Raw genomic sequence first — 15,116 nt, forward strand, 5'->3', positions numbered from 1 at the left:
TTACCTTTACCTTCTTCCAAGATGTGTTTTTTAGTTTCCAGCCTTGGAATTTCTGAGTCATCTATTGTCCAATTCCTAATCAGATTTCAGCCATGAATTGGAGTACAGCTGAGCAATTCATACATTCTGAAAGCTCTTTAACAGGCACAGATTGTGATTTAAGGCATGGAAGATTTCATATAAGTGTTATTTGATAATTGGTCATTACAGTTTCTATAAAAGGATATTAGAAATTCTGTTCTATTTTGTAAAGTTTTTTCTTATATTTCATTTCTATGAACATTGGAAATTATTGTTTCATAAAAATGAAAAGCAGAAAATTTCCACTTGTTATAAATGGAATCAGCTAATATCCTAAAATTGTTATAAGCAGAATTTTAGGCTGAACTGGCTGATCAAAATTAGTTTTGGGAAAACTACAGATATAGAAGTTATTGACCAAGGGAAAAAGGGATTACAAAACTGGCATTCACTTAAAGCTTCTCTTCAGACAACTGTACAGTAGCTATATGGGAAGAAATTAAACTAAAGCACATTCGTGCTTTATGATCTTTATTCAGCATCTTAATCCCTTAGAAGCTTATCTAAGAAGCTTCTTAAGTTCTGAAGAAGTTGAACTGAAGAGCTTCTTGGATGAGAAGTTAAACATTTTCAAGAAAAAAACCAAGAACGTCTAGTTGCCTTTTTAAAAAAGCACCCTTGGGACAACCATGACCTGGATGATTGAGAATCTCCATAGACATTCAGCATCTCAATTTACTTCTCATTCTCTGGATCAACTACATTACAATAAAGTGGTATTAATGTGCATTTTACTGAATGTCATTTTAGTTTTGTAAAAAATATTTGTGTTAGAAAATCTGATAAGGACTTCCAGTTTGCCATCACGGCCACCGCAGACACTGGAAGACGAGCTCCATCTTCCACGTTCGATTTCGTTCCGCTGAGGGACCCTGGAAAAGATCGAAAGTCACCCTGTAGGGGCGATGAGCAAGGAGGGGACCCCCACTTGATTGCAGGAGGGCAGCAGCCCTTTCTCTTGATCTGAGATAGCCCTCCAAACCAACAGAGGAAATACCGGCCATAGCAATATGGCTCGTCACTAAGCTGCAGACAGCCAAAGTCAAACTTACCATGAAGCACTTCTAAAGCAACGCAGATGAAACAGGGTGAGATCTGATCTTCTCTTTAAGATCTTAAGTATTTTCTTTTCCTGTAAAAGCTGCCCAAAGTATCTTTGTTTTTATCTACAAAAAAGAAATAAAACTGGAAAAAGGATTATAAAAATTTTGGACTTAAAAAACTTTAAATGACATCAGTGATATCTTGCGGTGAAGTTTGGTATTACAACTTGTTATTGCCTAAAAGAGACTTGGCTTGTAGCCCAGACTTCAGATAAAACTCTTTTGACCTACATAGATATCACCTGTGAGAAACTCAGCTGTAAAGAGAATTTCTGGGTGGCATAACTGGCCTGCTTGAACTATGAATGTAAACCTTTACTGACTTTCAGAGCTATATTTGGGGACATGCTTTCCTATTTCTTTATCTGAGGAGCATTGGTTATTACATGAGATGATGAAATACCTTAGACTATAAAATCTTACTTGACAAGCGACTTCTGCTATAAAGACCACCTATAATACGTGAAATAGAGGTCCCATACCTAGTTATAAAATTATTTTTAACGTCTGATTTTAAAATCTTAAACTTAACACACTATTAAGAGAATATGGATGAAGACAAGGAAAAGATCCTTTCCATGTTGAAAGCAATACATGAAACCATTCTTTCAGCTTGTGACAAAATAAGATGCAACATAAAAGAACAAGATGCCAGCTTAGATATACAAACCCAAATTTTGACTACAACCAAAGAACTAACAATGCAGAAGATAACAGAAGAAGTGGAACAATCAAATGCTAAGACAGAGAACTCAGTTGACCAACAAATACAGTTAATGGAAAATCCAGAAAAGGGAGTGACAACACTGAAAATGGAAAAGACATTCTATATAAATCAGAAGAAATTTGAGGAGAAAGAAGAAGAGATTGAATGGAAGATAAACGTATCAGGACAATCATGAGAAATTGGAATACTAGGGAGACGATCTAATAAACACAAATGGGCTAGCCCTTCCATTAAAATGGCAACTAAATGGTCTCTCTTATTTCAAATAATTTATATAATAATAGAGGGAGATCTAATTGATGATTTAAAAGTATTGACATAGAAGACTAGTTGGCAAAGGAGGAAAGCCAGAATAAGGTTGAAGAAAATTGGGGTTTTGATTTATTAGAGGGGATTTCATATCACTAATTAGAGGGTTAAAAGGAGAAGTTGAGATAAGGGGACTTTTGGTCATTAAATTTAAAATATTTGGAAATTAGTTGAAAATAAGGGTTATATTTGTTAATATTTAAAAATTGGACCCAAAAGGAAAAAATATATGAATATGCTTGATTTATTGATTAACCCAGTTAATATATATATATATTATATGTGTGTGTAAATTACTAACAAAGAATTAAGGGAGACTAAATCTTTGTTAGTAATTTACACAAATATATGAATTGTCCGGTGTGACTACAGCCTGTTCGATGGCCTTCAAGATAGGCTGAAAACAGGAAATAAAGATTTGCCCCATCTTTGGGGCCTAGCAAGGTAATCTAAATAGTTAACATTTGACACACACACACACACACACACACACACACACAAACATATATATAATATATATATATTAGTTTTGATTTATTGAAGGCGATACTATATTATTAATTAGATGATTTAATGTGGTGGGAAATAGATAACTTTTAGAAAATAGAATAAGACTATACTCAAATAGATAAGATGTGTATTTTGAATATTAGATTCTGTTATGAATTGAGATAAGGGAAACTCTGGTTACCTAAAGCCTAGAAATTATAAATATCAAATGTTAAATTTGAATATTGATAGGAAACTAAAAATTGGGGAAAAACTAATAACGGGACATTGATTGTCTATAAAGATCAAATAAGATTAAAATTATTTGATCTATAAAGATCAAATAATTATTTGATCTATAAAGATCAAATAATTAAGATAGGTATAAGTTAAAAAATTATTGATAAATGTAATAATGTTTTTACTTAGTTAATATAATAACTGTATTAGCTTAAATACGAGATAGTAGATATTAAGGGAAAAAGAGAGGAAATATTTGATGTTGTAACTTGAGATTTGTACTAAAGATTTTTATATCTTATTGAACTATTAACCCAGCCACCCGGTTGCTTTTTAAGTGCCTAAATGTAAAATTATAAAACTAATAAATTATTATTAAAAAAAGAAAATCTGATAAGGATTCCTTCAATTCAAGTCATTAATAAAACATTGAAGAGGGTAGAGTGGAACCTTGCAGAACCCACTTAATTGTTGATGGGTATTTAGTATTTTTTTGTGTATTTCTACAACATGTTGGTATTTGTGTGTTCCAACGTTTTTAATGTTGTAATCTGACATTAAATCTATTTTGATTCAGCAGCCATACAAATATAATACATTATTATTAAATTATTATTATTATCTCATTTGTTAATTTCCTTTGGCTTGATGAGGAATCACTGATGACTATGATTTTTGAGCCAGCTACATATCAACTTAATAGTCAGGTCATCCTATCCATAATTTAGGTATCTGGCTAACGAGAATATTATGGAATATTTTGGAATATTTAATTCTTTGGTAAAACTGAGAAATATTGTGTCTCCAGAATTTTCATTTTTGATGATAGAGACAACCTTTTCTTGTTCCTGTTGATATTTTAATAGTTCTCCAGGATTTCTCAAAGGTAATATATAATGTGAAAATTTAACTAATATGTTCTCCAGCATACATATTTCATAATAGGTAACTAGTTGCAGCTGTCTTTTCAGTGCTATCATAAAAATCTAGAGGAAGGCAATAGAGAGTCAACTGTCAGCCCCCCAGGGTTGGAAACTAAAAACAGGCAATCTGATGCTACTTTTATTATAAGGTCACAGGAACAGAATCTTGCATGTCTGAATGCACTTTCCTCCTTTCTCCCTTTATGAAACTAGGGATAGTCATGTCTGATACACTCTCAAATTATATTTCTGCCTCCTAGTGAGAATTTTTTTATCTAGCTATTTTCTGCCTATAACATCAACAGAGATTTGTCATTATAAAGAATGTGTTATTAATGACAACTAATATTTGGTCAAGAAACTAGAAGGCAGACAGGATACCTAATCAGAGAAGCGTGAATGAAAATTTGACTATACTAGAAGACTTAAGTAATTTAGATATCTTAGGGATAGATATGGTCATACATGCCAATTTAATAGAGATTCAAGAAAGATTTTGTGTTTCTAGAATTTTTCTCAGCTTATGTCATTATTAAACTAAATATACTTATCTTATTTCTTTATCCTTGAAAAATAAGTACAGTTAGTCCTCTACTAATGACCACAATGGAGCACAGAATTTATGTTGCTAAGTGAGAAATTTATTGACTTTTGCTCCATTTTATGACTTTTCTTGATTCATTTGTTAAGTGAATTGTTACAGTTGTTAACATAGTTGTTAAGTGAATATTAACAAGTTTGCTTGTCAGATGGTCCAAAAGATGATCACATGACCCCAGGACACTGCAACTATCATAAATATGAACCAGTTGTTAAGCATCTGAATCTAAATCACGTGACCAAGGGAATGCTGCAACAGTTGTTAAGTGTGAAATATGATTGTGAGACACTATAACTTTGAATGGTCATTAAACAACTGTAGTAAGTCAAGTACTACCTGTGTAGTATATGGACAAATATTGTTTTCCTCTGCAAATCTGAAATTTTACTTACAGGTTTTTAATGAAACAGCAAATGATTAATAAAGTGCAAAAATCAAGGGTAGCAAAACATGATTTTCTGGTAAACCAGGACTGAGGAAGTTCATCCATACTTACAAAGTTTATTGGGTCATACCAGCTATGGCTGGAAATAGGAAAAAAAACTTTGCTGAATTTTTGAGCTAAATAGATTTGTTTTCTTGAAATAAAGAGTTGGGTGATGAATTATGCTAGCTGAATCCTGGGGGTATTTGTGAAGCCTCGCAAAGGCCCTTTCCTAGGAAGCACAATGCTATTTATCCAGGAGATGCCTCTACATTTTATTTCCAGAGTAGTTGAGGCTCCAACAGCAGATGCTGGAACGCTAGGATTTCACTAATTTCAGGGTACATATTTTGTCTAAAACTATAGTAATGTAAACATATCTTATATAGTTTACAATGCTTATTTACGTTATCATATTTTTAAAACCTATGACCATAAATCAAACATTTTATATCAGCAGTTTTCTTCTTTGACAATTAATGATAAGAAACTGATATAAACTTATTTCAGACCTGAACAACCTATTTGCACTTGTATAGAAGTATAGTTTGTTTCACTAGATTTGTACAATATTTTGGAAATTTTCAGGGCTCAAGTTTGAAAAAAATGTGAAACACAGGTACGTTTCTGTTATAGACTATATTTTTTGTGAAAAGAAATATGTTAATGCCAGTGTGATATGTAGATATAAAAACAACTGCCAGAAGTTAATAACCACAAAAAATGAACTTGACATAGGCACAATGTGTTATACAGAGGTATACTTGCACGTGCTTGTCAATTTTGTCAAAGGAACAGCTATTCACATAGATAAAGCTTAAAAATATATTTTAAGGTTTTTTTTTCTATGTTTAATATTATTTGTTTCCAGCTGCATTGAGTGATAGTTCCAGCAAAGACATTTTTTTCTGTTACTTTAGAAACTTGTCATGAAAATAAGATTTATTTTATGCTTCTATTAAAGAAGGAACAATAATTTCTGGCAGCATTTTTTGAATGTCATGAAAAGTGAGGAGAATATGTTTACTTATTTAATATGTCACTTAATTCTATGGTAAAGTATGAATAGAAGTGTTTATGGAATCTTCTGTTTCAAGTGTTAAAATAAATTAATTGGCATCGGTGAAATAAATAGGCAGCATAATTTCCTGATCAGTCTCTAGCAGCAGCAAAATGTCTTGAGCCAGGCTAAATGCTACTTTTTTGAACTGTAGAATAATTTCAAATTTGGGTAGGATTGCTGGGAAGAATGTTATACATTACATAACATAGATTACATAACATAATGAATCTCAAGATTGGTCATTTGAAGCATTTTTTAGAAATCTGTACAGAAAATCTGATAATTCAAATTATGCTTCCAAAGAATGCTTATCTTTATAGAGATAGTTTTGTATAAAGGACAATTTTACTGAGCCCAAAATTGCTGTTGCTAAGCAAGACAGTTGTTAAGTGAATTTTGCCCCATTTTACGACCTTTCTTGCCACAGTTGCTAAGTGAATCACTGCAGTTATTAAGTTAGTAACACAGATGTTAAGTGAATGCAGCTTCTCCATTGTCTTTGCTTGTCAGAAGGTCACACAAGGTAATCACATGACTTTAGGACACTGCAACCATCATAAATATGAGCCAGTTGCCAGTTGTCAGAATTCTGATCATGTGACCATGGGGGATGCTGCAGTGGTCATAAATGGTGAAAAACGGTCATAATTCGCTTTTTCAGGGCCGTTGTAACTTTGAATGATCACTAAACAAACTCTTGTAAATCAAGAACTATCTGTATTAGTTTTACAATACTGAAACTCAGTTAGTGTAGAAGGATACTGGGTCATTAAAAACTCTGATGTGATTATTGCCTGACCATCTACCTCTAATATTATTGAAATATTGATATAGTCATAAGCATGTTAGCAAAGGAAGTAGGAGTTACTAGAAAAAAAATCTAAATAATTTCTACTTCCATATCATATGATGGAGGAGAGATAGAAGTGCTAATTTAGAAAATGATATAGTAAAGAGTACATCAGGGTACTTGTCAGCTGTACCAATTTTTTACTTCAAGACTAGTACTATAATATGTTCAATTTAGAATCCTGATAGATTAAAAAGCATCAGTTGCTTGTAGATTTCTAATCTGAATATATCACATCTAACCTTCAGCATCTATAATATCTTCCTTTTATATTCAGAATTTTGTTCATACGAAAGGCTTGATTAAAGTACAAGACCACTGGATAATAAAAAAGACACCAAGAATCTAAATTAAATAGCAATTTTATTTAAGCAAATTAGAATTTTAAACTTCCAGTCTTCATTAGCATGCTTAATCAGAGCTATCCATTGAATTGTAAATTTATACAATTAGTATTAGGAACAGGTGTTATTCCTGTCAAATGAAGAGTTCTAACTTTATGATATATTAATCCACATAGTTAATAGTTAAATGGTCTGAAACCATTCTACATTTATATTTGCTTTCTTAGCTAATTTACTGGTTAACTCACTAAAAAACAGCTGTCAATAGTTATGTCTTCAGCCTTCCTAGGTCCTACCTCATTCTCAATCATTTTTCTTTAAATATCCATGTTGACTGGTCAGTGGTGGTGTCTTGAGAAGTGGGCACACCATAACTTTTAAGTCTGGCAATTGCCCCTCTTTATAAGAGGAATTTGCAATCATTTAAACCATGACCATTCTTTCTTCACTGTAGGTCAAACCAATCAGGAGGTGAAGGATCATGTTCACAAATGATAGTGCTTCTCTCATAGAGGACAGTGGCACTTCCTTGGAATTTAGTTTTGAATGAATCCCAGATACCGTCATTTCAAATTCTAGAAAGCATTTCACTTTTCAGATGGAAGTAAAGCATCATGAATCTCATGTCCCTCACTCCCAACCTGTACATTCATAAAAAAGAAAAGTGGAGATTGAATGTTTAAGATCAAAAGAACTATACTATAGACACATTTTGCCTGATTCATGTGAATGGTAAACTGTCAAGAATGAAAATCTTTAAAAATAGCTGCAGATTCTGCCCCCACCTCCACCAAGCATTTAGCATGTAATGTATACAAAGTTCAACAAAAGTTTCTTTGTGATGTTTGGCTAATGATGTTTGACTAATTGACAAATAAGTATCACTAAGTCCATCGGAGAGGGTAGACATAAAACATAAGACAACAATTATAGATGGGAAGCTTTATTATGTTTTTTTTCTGTTCTGTATTAATTCAAAAGGCAAAAGCATTATAGGTTAACATACAACTACAACATATACCTGATCTGGCTAGTAGCCAAAACAATATATCCGGATACCATCCAGTCTGTCCTGTTCAAGGTCTCCTTGGATGACATCCCAGTCTAAAAAGATCTCAGTATTAGATTGCTCTGTCAAAATAATTTAAAATCTTTCACCTTAGATTTCTGACTCTCTAGATATTTTGCAGGTACATGGTAAATCAGCTTAAGCTATTGAATGCCAGCTATTGATTGTATTAGTTTATTTATATTTGGCTAAGATGTCTCTTCCTTCCTGCAAGATTTACAAGTACATTTGTTAATTTACTCAATTGGGAAGGTTAATCTCCAGAGTGGGGCTGCCCTTTTTCTATGGTGATCATAAAGTATTAGAATTGCTATTTGTACTTTAAGAATGCTTTAAAAATGTATCTTTTCTAGTTGACCTTTAACAATATTTAGTTTTGTATTTTTAAAAAAAATGTTTTAAAAAATTTGGGTGGCAATTAATATTGTAATGCTACTAATTTGTTGTCTAATATGCTTCACTTTTATATACCACTCAAAACTTTGATAATGGGTAGTTTAAAAGTCAAATAATCTCCTTTTTTTCTTTCCTTAAAATAGCTGCTGAAAGAAACTGATAAGTATTAAAATATGCACGCAATGCTAAATCATTAAAACACATCACTGCATTAATTATGAAATAGAAGGAGAAATAGAAATAGAACAGGAGTTAATGATCTATAATAGATCTTAAGTGACAAAATAATCCAATGCTGGTTTAAAAGAGAATTTTTAGTTTCTGATGATGAAGAAGCTCAGCTTACATGTTGCTGTGTCAGGCACTGTCATGGTGCTGTGCTATATATAAGGGTTTTTAATACTTGATTGATATAAGACTTTATTGATAAGTATCTTGTCCTGTATATATCTTTAGTAGTAATGCTCTGCAATTTGAATTGTACTTGTAGGTGAACTGGTAACCAGTGCAGTAGATAAAATAAAAGTGCCATATGACAGCTGAGTTGAAAATTTTGAATTGTTTTTAATTCAATTTGAAATAAAATACATCATAGTAATTGCATTAAGACATTACTAATATATACAGGGTTATGATCTTGTTGGATTCTACCAAGATGGAAACCAATGATCAATGTCAAAGTAATGCAAAATCAATTTTATTTATTTATGCAAATTTAATGCTTTAATTAATAGCTGATACCTCTTCCTCTGCTCAGTAAGCTTGTACTGTTATTTAGGAAGAAGGAAAACAGGTTTCATTTTTCAAACAGTTGTTTGTCACAACATCTTCATGCTCAGCTGCATGTTCTTTTTCTTCTATCAAATAGCATATCCCAGTGGCTAGAAATAGAGTCTTTGTGTGTGCATGGAAAATAGGAATAAATCCCCCTAAATTTTAGCCTAGCCAAATAAATGTTATCAATGCAGTCCCCCCCAAACATATAACACCATAAATTATCTAGTAAACAATTAGTTTGCAGAAGTTTCCTATTTATTAAATTATCAATTTATTAGTTTAGATTTCACTAAAGTATCCTTTTTTCCTATAAAGGGCTTCCCTTTATTTTTGTAAGTAATTAAAAGTGTAGTTGCAATGGGATATATTGTGAAGCTACAATATACAAGTGATAAATGGAGTCTGCTTCTAAAAACACCAGATTTGTAGTAATCTGCCTTTTGAGGCAAAAGAGAGAAAGACTTGTAAATGATGATAAATAGTATTTTTGGTATCAAATCATTTCTAAACATTCTTGGGGGAAATAAACAGAAAAACTATTTTTTTTGATACACAAATTCCATGAGAATGGAGGACCAAGCACAATACAGCCCCTCAAACAAAATAAATAATGACAACAAAAAAAGCAAATGTCTTGGGACATCCAAATTGCACAAAAGAAAGAGAAAGAAAATAGAAACATTCTATTATCAGGAAATACATATATTTGCTACCTATCATTCAACATGTTAAGCAATATTAATAAATGTCAGAATTAGAATTAGAATAAATATTAGAATATGCTGGCTTTTAGCAGCATATAAAAATAAAATGTTCTCAAGGCAAAAGGTTCTATGACATGATTCAGAAAAATATTGTTTGTATTTCAAGTTATTCCAAAGAAACCATCTGTAAAAAAAAAGTTGTAATTCAAAAATTGTTTACAATTATGTATATTTTCTGACCAAAAGGGGGAAATTAGGATATTAGGATACTAGTAGGATATTCCTTATCACATTTTTATGCATTTTCATTCAGAATCCATTGAGAAACCTAATTTTGCAAGAGAATCCCAAAGGTGCTGTTTTCAAAAGGCAATTGGACTTTCTTTTTCCTTGAAGATGTTTTGCTTCTCATTCAAGAAGCTTCTTTAATTTTGACTGAATGTGGAGGATGAAAGGATTTACGTATATTCTTTGTGGTCATCTGGTCATTAGCACTCTTTCTGAGAGCCGTTGAGGCCACTTGGAGTTTGTGCCCTTAGTCACCGGAATAGTGCAAATGGGTGTGGAACCTTCTTGGAACTGCTGAAAAGACCATGTTGTAAACTGGAGATAGGGGGTGTTGTATCTCTCCCCCTCTGTTGAGAGAGGGCTCTTCAATCTTAATGTAGAGGACCTCTTTGATTCAAATTATAAGAGCCTTGGTGGAGCAGTGGGCTAATGCCTCCTTAAGTAACACCAGCTGCCTGCAATTAGTGCAGGTTCGCATCCCACCAGGCTCAAGGTTGACTCAGCCTTCCATCCTTCCGAGGTAGGTAAAATGAGGACCCAGATTGTTGGGGGCAATTAAGCTGACTTTGTAATAATGCCGCTTGGGGTGTGTGTGAAAGCCCTAATAAGCAGGCATATACATAGAATGAAGGCTACTGCTAAGCTTGTAAGCCGCCCTGAGTCTTCGGAGAAGGGCGGGATATAAATGGAATTAAAATAAAAAATAAAAATAAAATAAATAAATTGACCCATATATTGATACAAGGTTTCTGTTGCTATGATTCTCTTCCTCACCCCTTTCAAAGAGTATTGACTCACTTCAATACAGTTGCTAATATTTCCCTATTTCTATTGCCTTCAAACACCGGCAATAGTTAATCATTTCCAGTTTGTAATGCTTCCTATCAGTTTCAGGTACTTTCATGGCTTGGTTCCCATTGCAGGTAGTCCTTCGACTTACAACCACAATTGAGCCCAAAATTTCCATTGCTCAGCAAGACAGTTGCTAAGTGAGTTTTGCCCCATTTTATGACCTTTCTTGTCATAGAGGTTAAGGGAATCACTGCAATTGTTAAGTTAGTAAGATGGTTGTCAAATGAATCTGGCTTCCACATTGACTTTGCTTGCTGGAAGTCACAAAAATTGGTCACGTGACCTGGGACACTACAACCATCATAAATACAGGCCCATTTTAAGCTACCAAATTTTAATCAGGTGACCATGGGGATGCTGCAACAGTCTTAAGTGTGAAAAATTGTCATGTCGCACTTTCAGTGCTGCTGTAACACAGTCACTAAACAAATGGTTATACAGACTAACTGTATTTTACTAAATATCTGTAACAGTGACAGGATTCCCAGGTGTGGTTTAAACAACTTTAATCCAGGTTTAACAAAACATGAAATAATATATATTATGCATGGATAAAGCATGAGTTGTTTTTAGCAAAAGCAAGAAATGCTTGAAGTACATTTGTTATTAAAAATACACTAGGCTATTTTTAAACTTTTTAGCTAGGGCAGGTTTAACTAGTAATTTCTGTCTTCAGAACATTAAATAAAAACATTTTTCTTTCAGAGATATATGTAATATAATAATGTACACATTCAGAAGAAATATGGTAAAATACAAGTAACAAATATTAATGACTGCTGAATATGTAGTTAATGCAGAGTTTCTTGAACATAATGGACTAAAATCAATGGATTAAAGATAATATTGATTCCTGTGGGTCTACTACAGTTATTACTACAGTCAGCTCTATTATTTTATGGTGCTGTCTTTTATAATATAAGTTTGGAACCAGTCCAATAAATGCAAATTCAATGAAAACTGATTAGAAGATTATATGGCTTATAGCATATGAGATTTATAACAGATGATAAATGAATGTCAGTATGGACAGTATTTACTGAGCTGAACATAGATTATTTGAATTCAGACTATTGAAAGCAATGCATCTCCACACATTTCAGAAGAAAAAAACAACCTTAAAGAGTTTATAAATTAAATGGCTATGAGAATGTTTAAAGGAGCCAGATAAAAACCTTTTCTTCATACCATTTCAACAATGCATAATGCTACTGTATTTAAAAAAAATCTTACATTTCTTGATGTTTTGAAAACTGTCTTGTTCCTGCTTGGTCAAAATCCTGTTGAGTGCAAACAAGTGGAAACTGTACTATACAATTTTAGAATCTGTCACAAATAAGGGGAAAAGTTTTAATAAATGCAATATTGCATATAGTTTTATTTTATCTTATATTATAAATGCTAGAAAGTAATCTAGAGTAATCTTAAATTTGTTATCCTCTGAAATTTTTATTTCATTTCTAAAGCCAATTCTTCTCCAAATTCTTATAACAATTTGTTAATTTTTAGAATATATATTTATATATCTGTACATTTAGTATAAACTAAACTATTTAGTTTATACTTTTATATTACCAGTATATGTAATATTGAGATTAAAATATTTTAAGTTCTTCCTGCCATGCAAAATGTATGCAGAAAGTACACATTAAAATATATTTAAATATAATAAATACAATATAATGCTGTACATATAATTTAATCCAGTTTCTTATTTTTTAGTTCTTTAAAATGTTTTATTAGCATTACTAATTTAGAGATTATGAAGATATTTAACATTGTATTTCTAAATTTAATACGTTTTCTCCATTGCTATGGATTTATAGATTTAAGTTTATATGTCACTTTCTTTGTACACAAGACCCAGCACGGCTCTAAAATTCAAAATTATAAAAAAAAACAATCAAGAAGAGTTAATATTATTGATTAAAATCAATATCAGGCTTTCTGTTTACATAAAAAAAAATAAATACGTGTCTGTAAACATGGAAATTCCAGTTAGTAATATGGCCCATACAGTATGCCAGTCATGAATCTTTGTTATCTAATCATTTCTCATTTTAAAGTTATCCAAATATTTTGTTGCAACATGTTTCACAAATTAACTCCTGGAAAGGAGTTGGCCAGTTATTATCTTCACTGGTTGTTCTTCCATTGGTACAAAAACATTTTCTCTGATATTCCTATAGTTTTCTTGATTTCATAAGTCTCTCTCAATACATTTCCTGGCAAGAAATTCAAATGTTTCAAACAATCAGAATAATTTATGTGCTGTTCGTCTTAGTTTCCTCTTTGTAAATTCTCCGGTCATCTGCTAGTGCCATATTGTAATGTATTTAGGGAAAAGGTATTCACCAATCCTAATATATGAATGTACCCCCATGGAATAATAAAGTATATAAAATATATATTTTTTAAGATTCAGAGCTTGGATGCAAATGCCTATTTACTGTGATAATTTCCTGTAAAATTAATATAATCTCTTATTGACATATTTGTTTAACTGTGGTTTATAGAATAAATTAAATTGGTTGATTGCATACAAGAGATAAACAATCCAGTTTCCAAAGAATTTTATGTTAAGGTTGACAGCTATTTAATCTATATTTTGTGCAAAGTTGTCATAGCTAAAAGGAAGAACAAAACACGAGCAACATTTTGGAGGTAGTTTATAATGTCCCTGTTATAACTAAATATGAGTTCCCCTGATTGTTATATCTCGCTGTTGAATGATGGCAATGATAACCTAAGAGACTGTCTCAGTTTTTATGAAATGTATGAAGAAAATTGCAACAAGAATTTTATATTGGCATACATGTTAACCAAAATCTGAACCTTTTGCAGGCCTTCATACATTTCCTTTAAAATAGCTTTCATTTTATGTAATATTATTTTTACTGTTAATTGCATTTTTACACCACACAAACTGCTTTGAGCACATTAAAGAAAAATATTTGAGATGTTTAAAGTAAATTAAATCTTAGCTATTGGGGAATATTGAGATGTTAAAAAAAATAATCACCGTCTTTAGAGAAATAAAAAGTTTGGATAGTGAATTATTAAAAAACAAGATACCTTTAAGGCTACCCTGAACATCATAGTTCGTTTATATTACAGTATCGTCCCGGGCGGGATCCTCAACGAGGCTCTGATAATGTCTCCAACAAGTCTTCAGACAGTGATGTCAGCGATGTATCAGCAGTCTCGAGAACCAGTAGTGCATCCCGTTTTAGCAGCACTAGTTATATGTCTGTGCAATCAGAACGGCCAAGAGGAAACAAGAAAATTAGGTAAGAAACTATAAGTCAGCTTTAATCTTGTTTTCTGTGAATTGAGCTGGATCCCAGTATCATCTTTTCTGGTACATTTTCTGAAATTTCAGCTTAGCCTTCTGTATTTGTTCATGTTCAGATTCTTTGAAAGTATGTAAGTTACTTACTTTCAAAACAAACTGTTTACTAAAACTCCACACTATAGGGCAATTTAAAATAAATGTTCTGGATTATAATAGTAAGATGTATGGATCTTAATCATAAATTTATGCCATGGTTGTGTAAACCTCATAAAGATGTTCCTAAAATAGGCCACTTCTAAAAACTTCCTTCCCTCAGTACTACTTTAATTCTGCCTGTAAGTGAGCCAAATTGTCTTCCAAGTGAATCAGGATACTGTAAACTTCATGATGCATTATGTGTGCAGCTGTATGACCCTTAACATTCCTCCTGCAGACAAGATAATTTTTAATGTTGGTAGTGGTTATAGATTCCACACAGACATAGAGGAGTATTACAGATGTGTATTTGTGTACAGCACATGCAGAAAGATCCATAAATATTTTTGTCCTGCATCTTAAAGAATATCTATACAGACATTTTT

The 15,116-nt window shown here is 32.1% G+C and overlaps 1 protein-coding gene across 1 annotated transcript in view; it reads left to right on the top strand.

The window, feature by feature from the left end:
- The window catches only part of RIMS2 (regulating synaptic membrane exocytosis 2), a gene marked incomplete at both ends in the record, with an annotated part of 276,924 nt that overhangs the window by 226,210 nt on the left and 35,598 nt on the right, over positions 1-15,116 (top strand). The window contains 1 exon segment of the mRNA XM_083359700.1: positions 14,358-14,530. Within this exon segment, the coding sequence (XP_083215826.1) occupies positions 14,358-14,530 (173 nt within the window).

The sequence above is a fragment of the Vipera ursinii genome (assembly GCF_947247035.1).
Source record: "Vipera ursinii genome assembly, chromosome: 3".
Lineage (NCBI taxonomy): Eukaryota > Metazoa > Chordata > Lepidosauria > Squamata > Viperidae > Vipera > Vipera ursinii.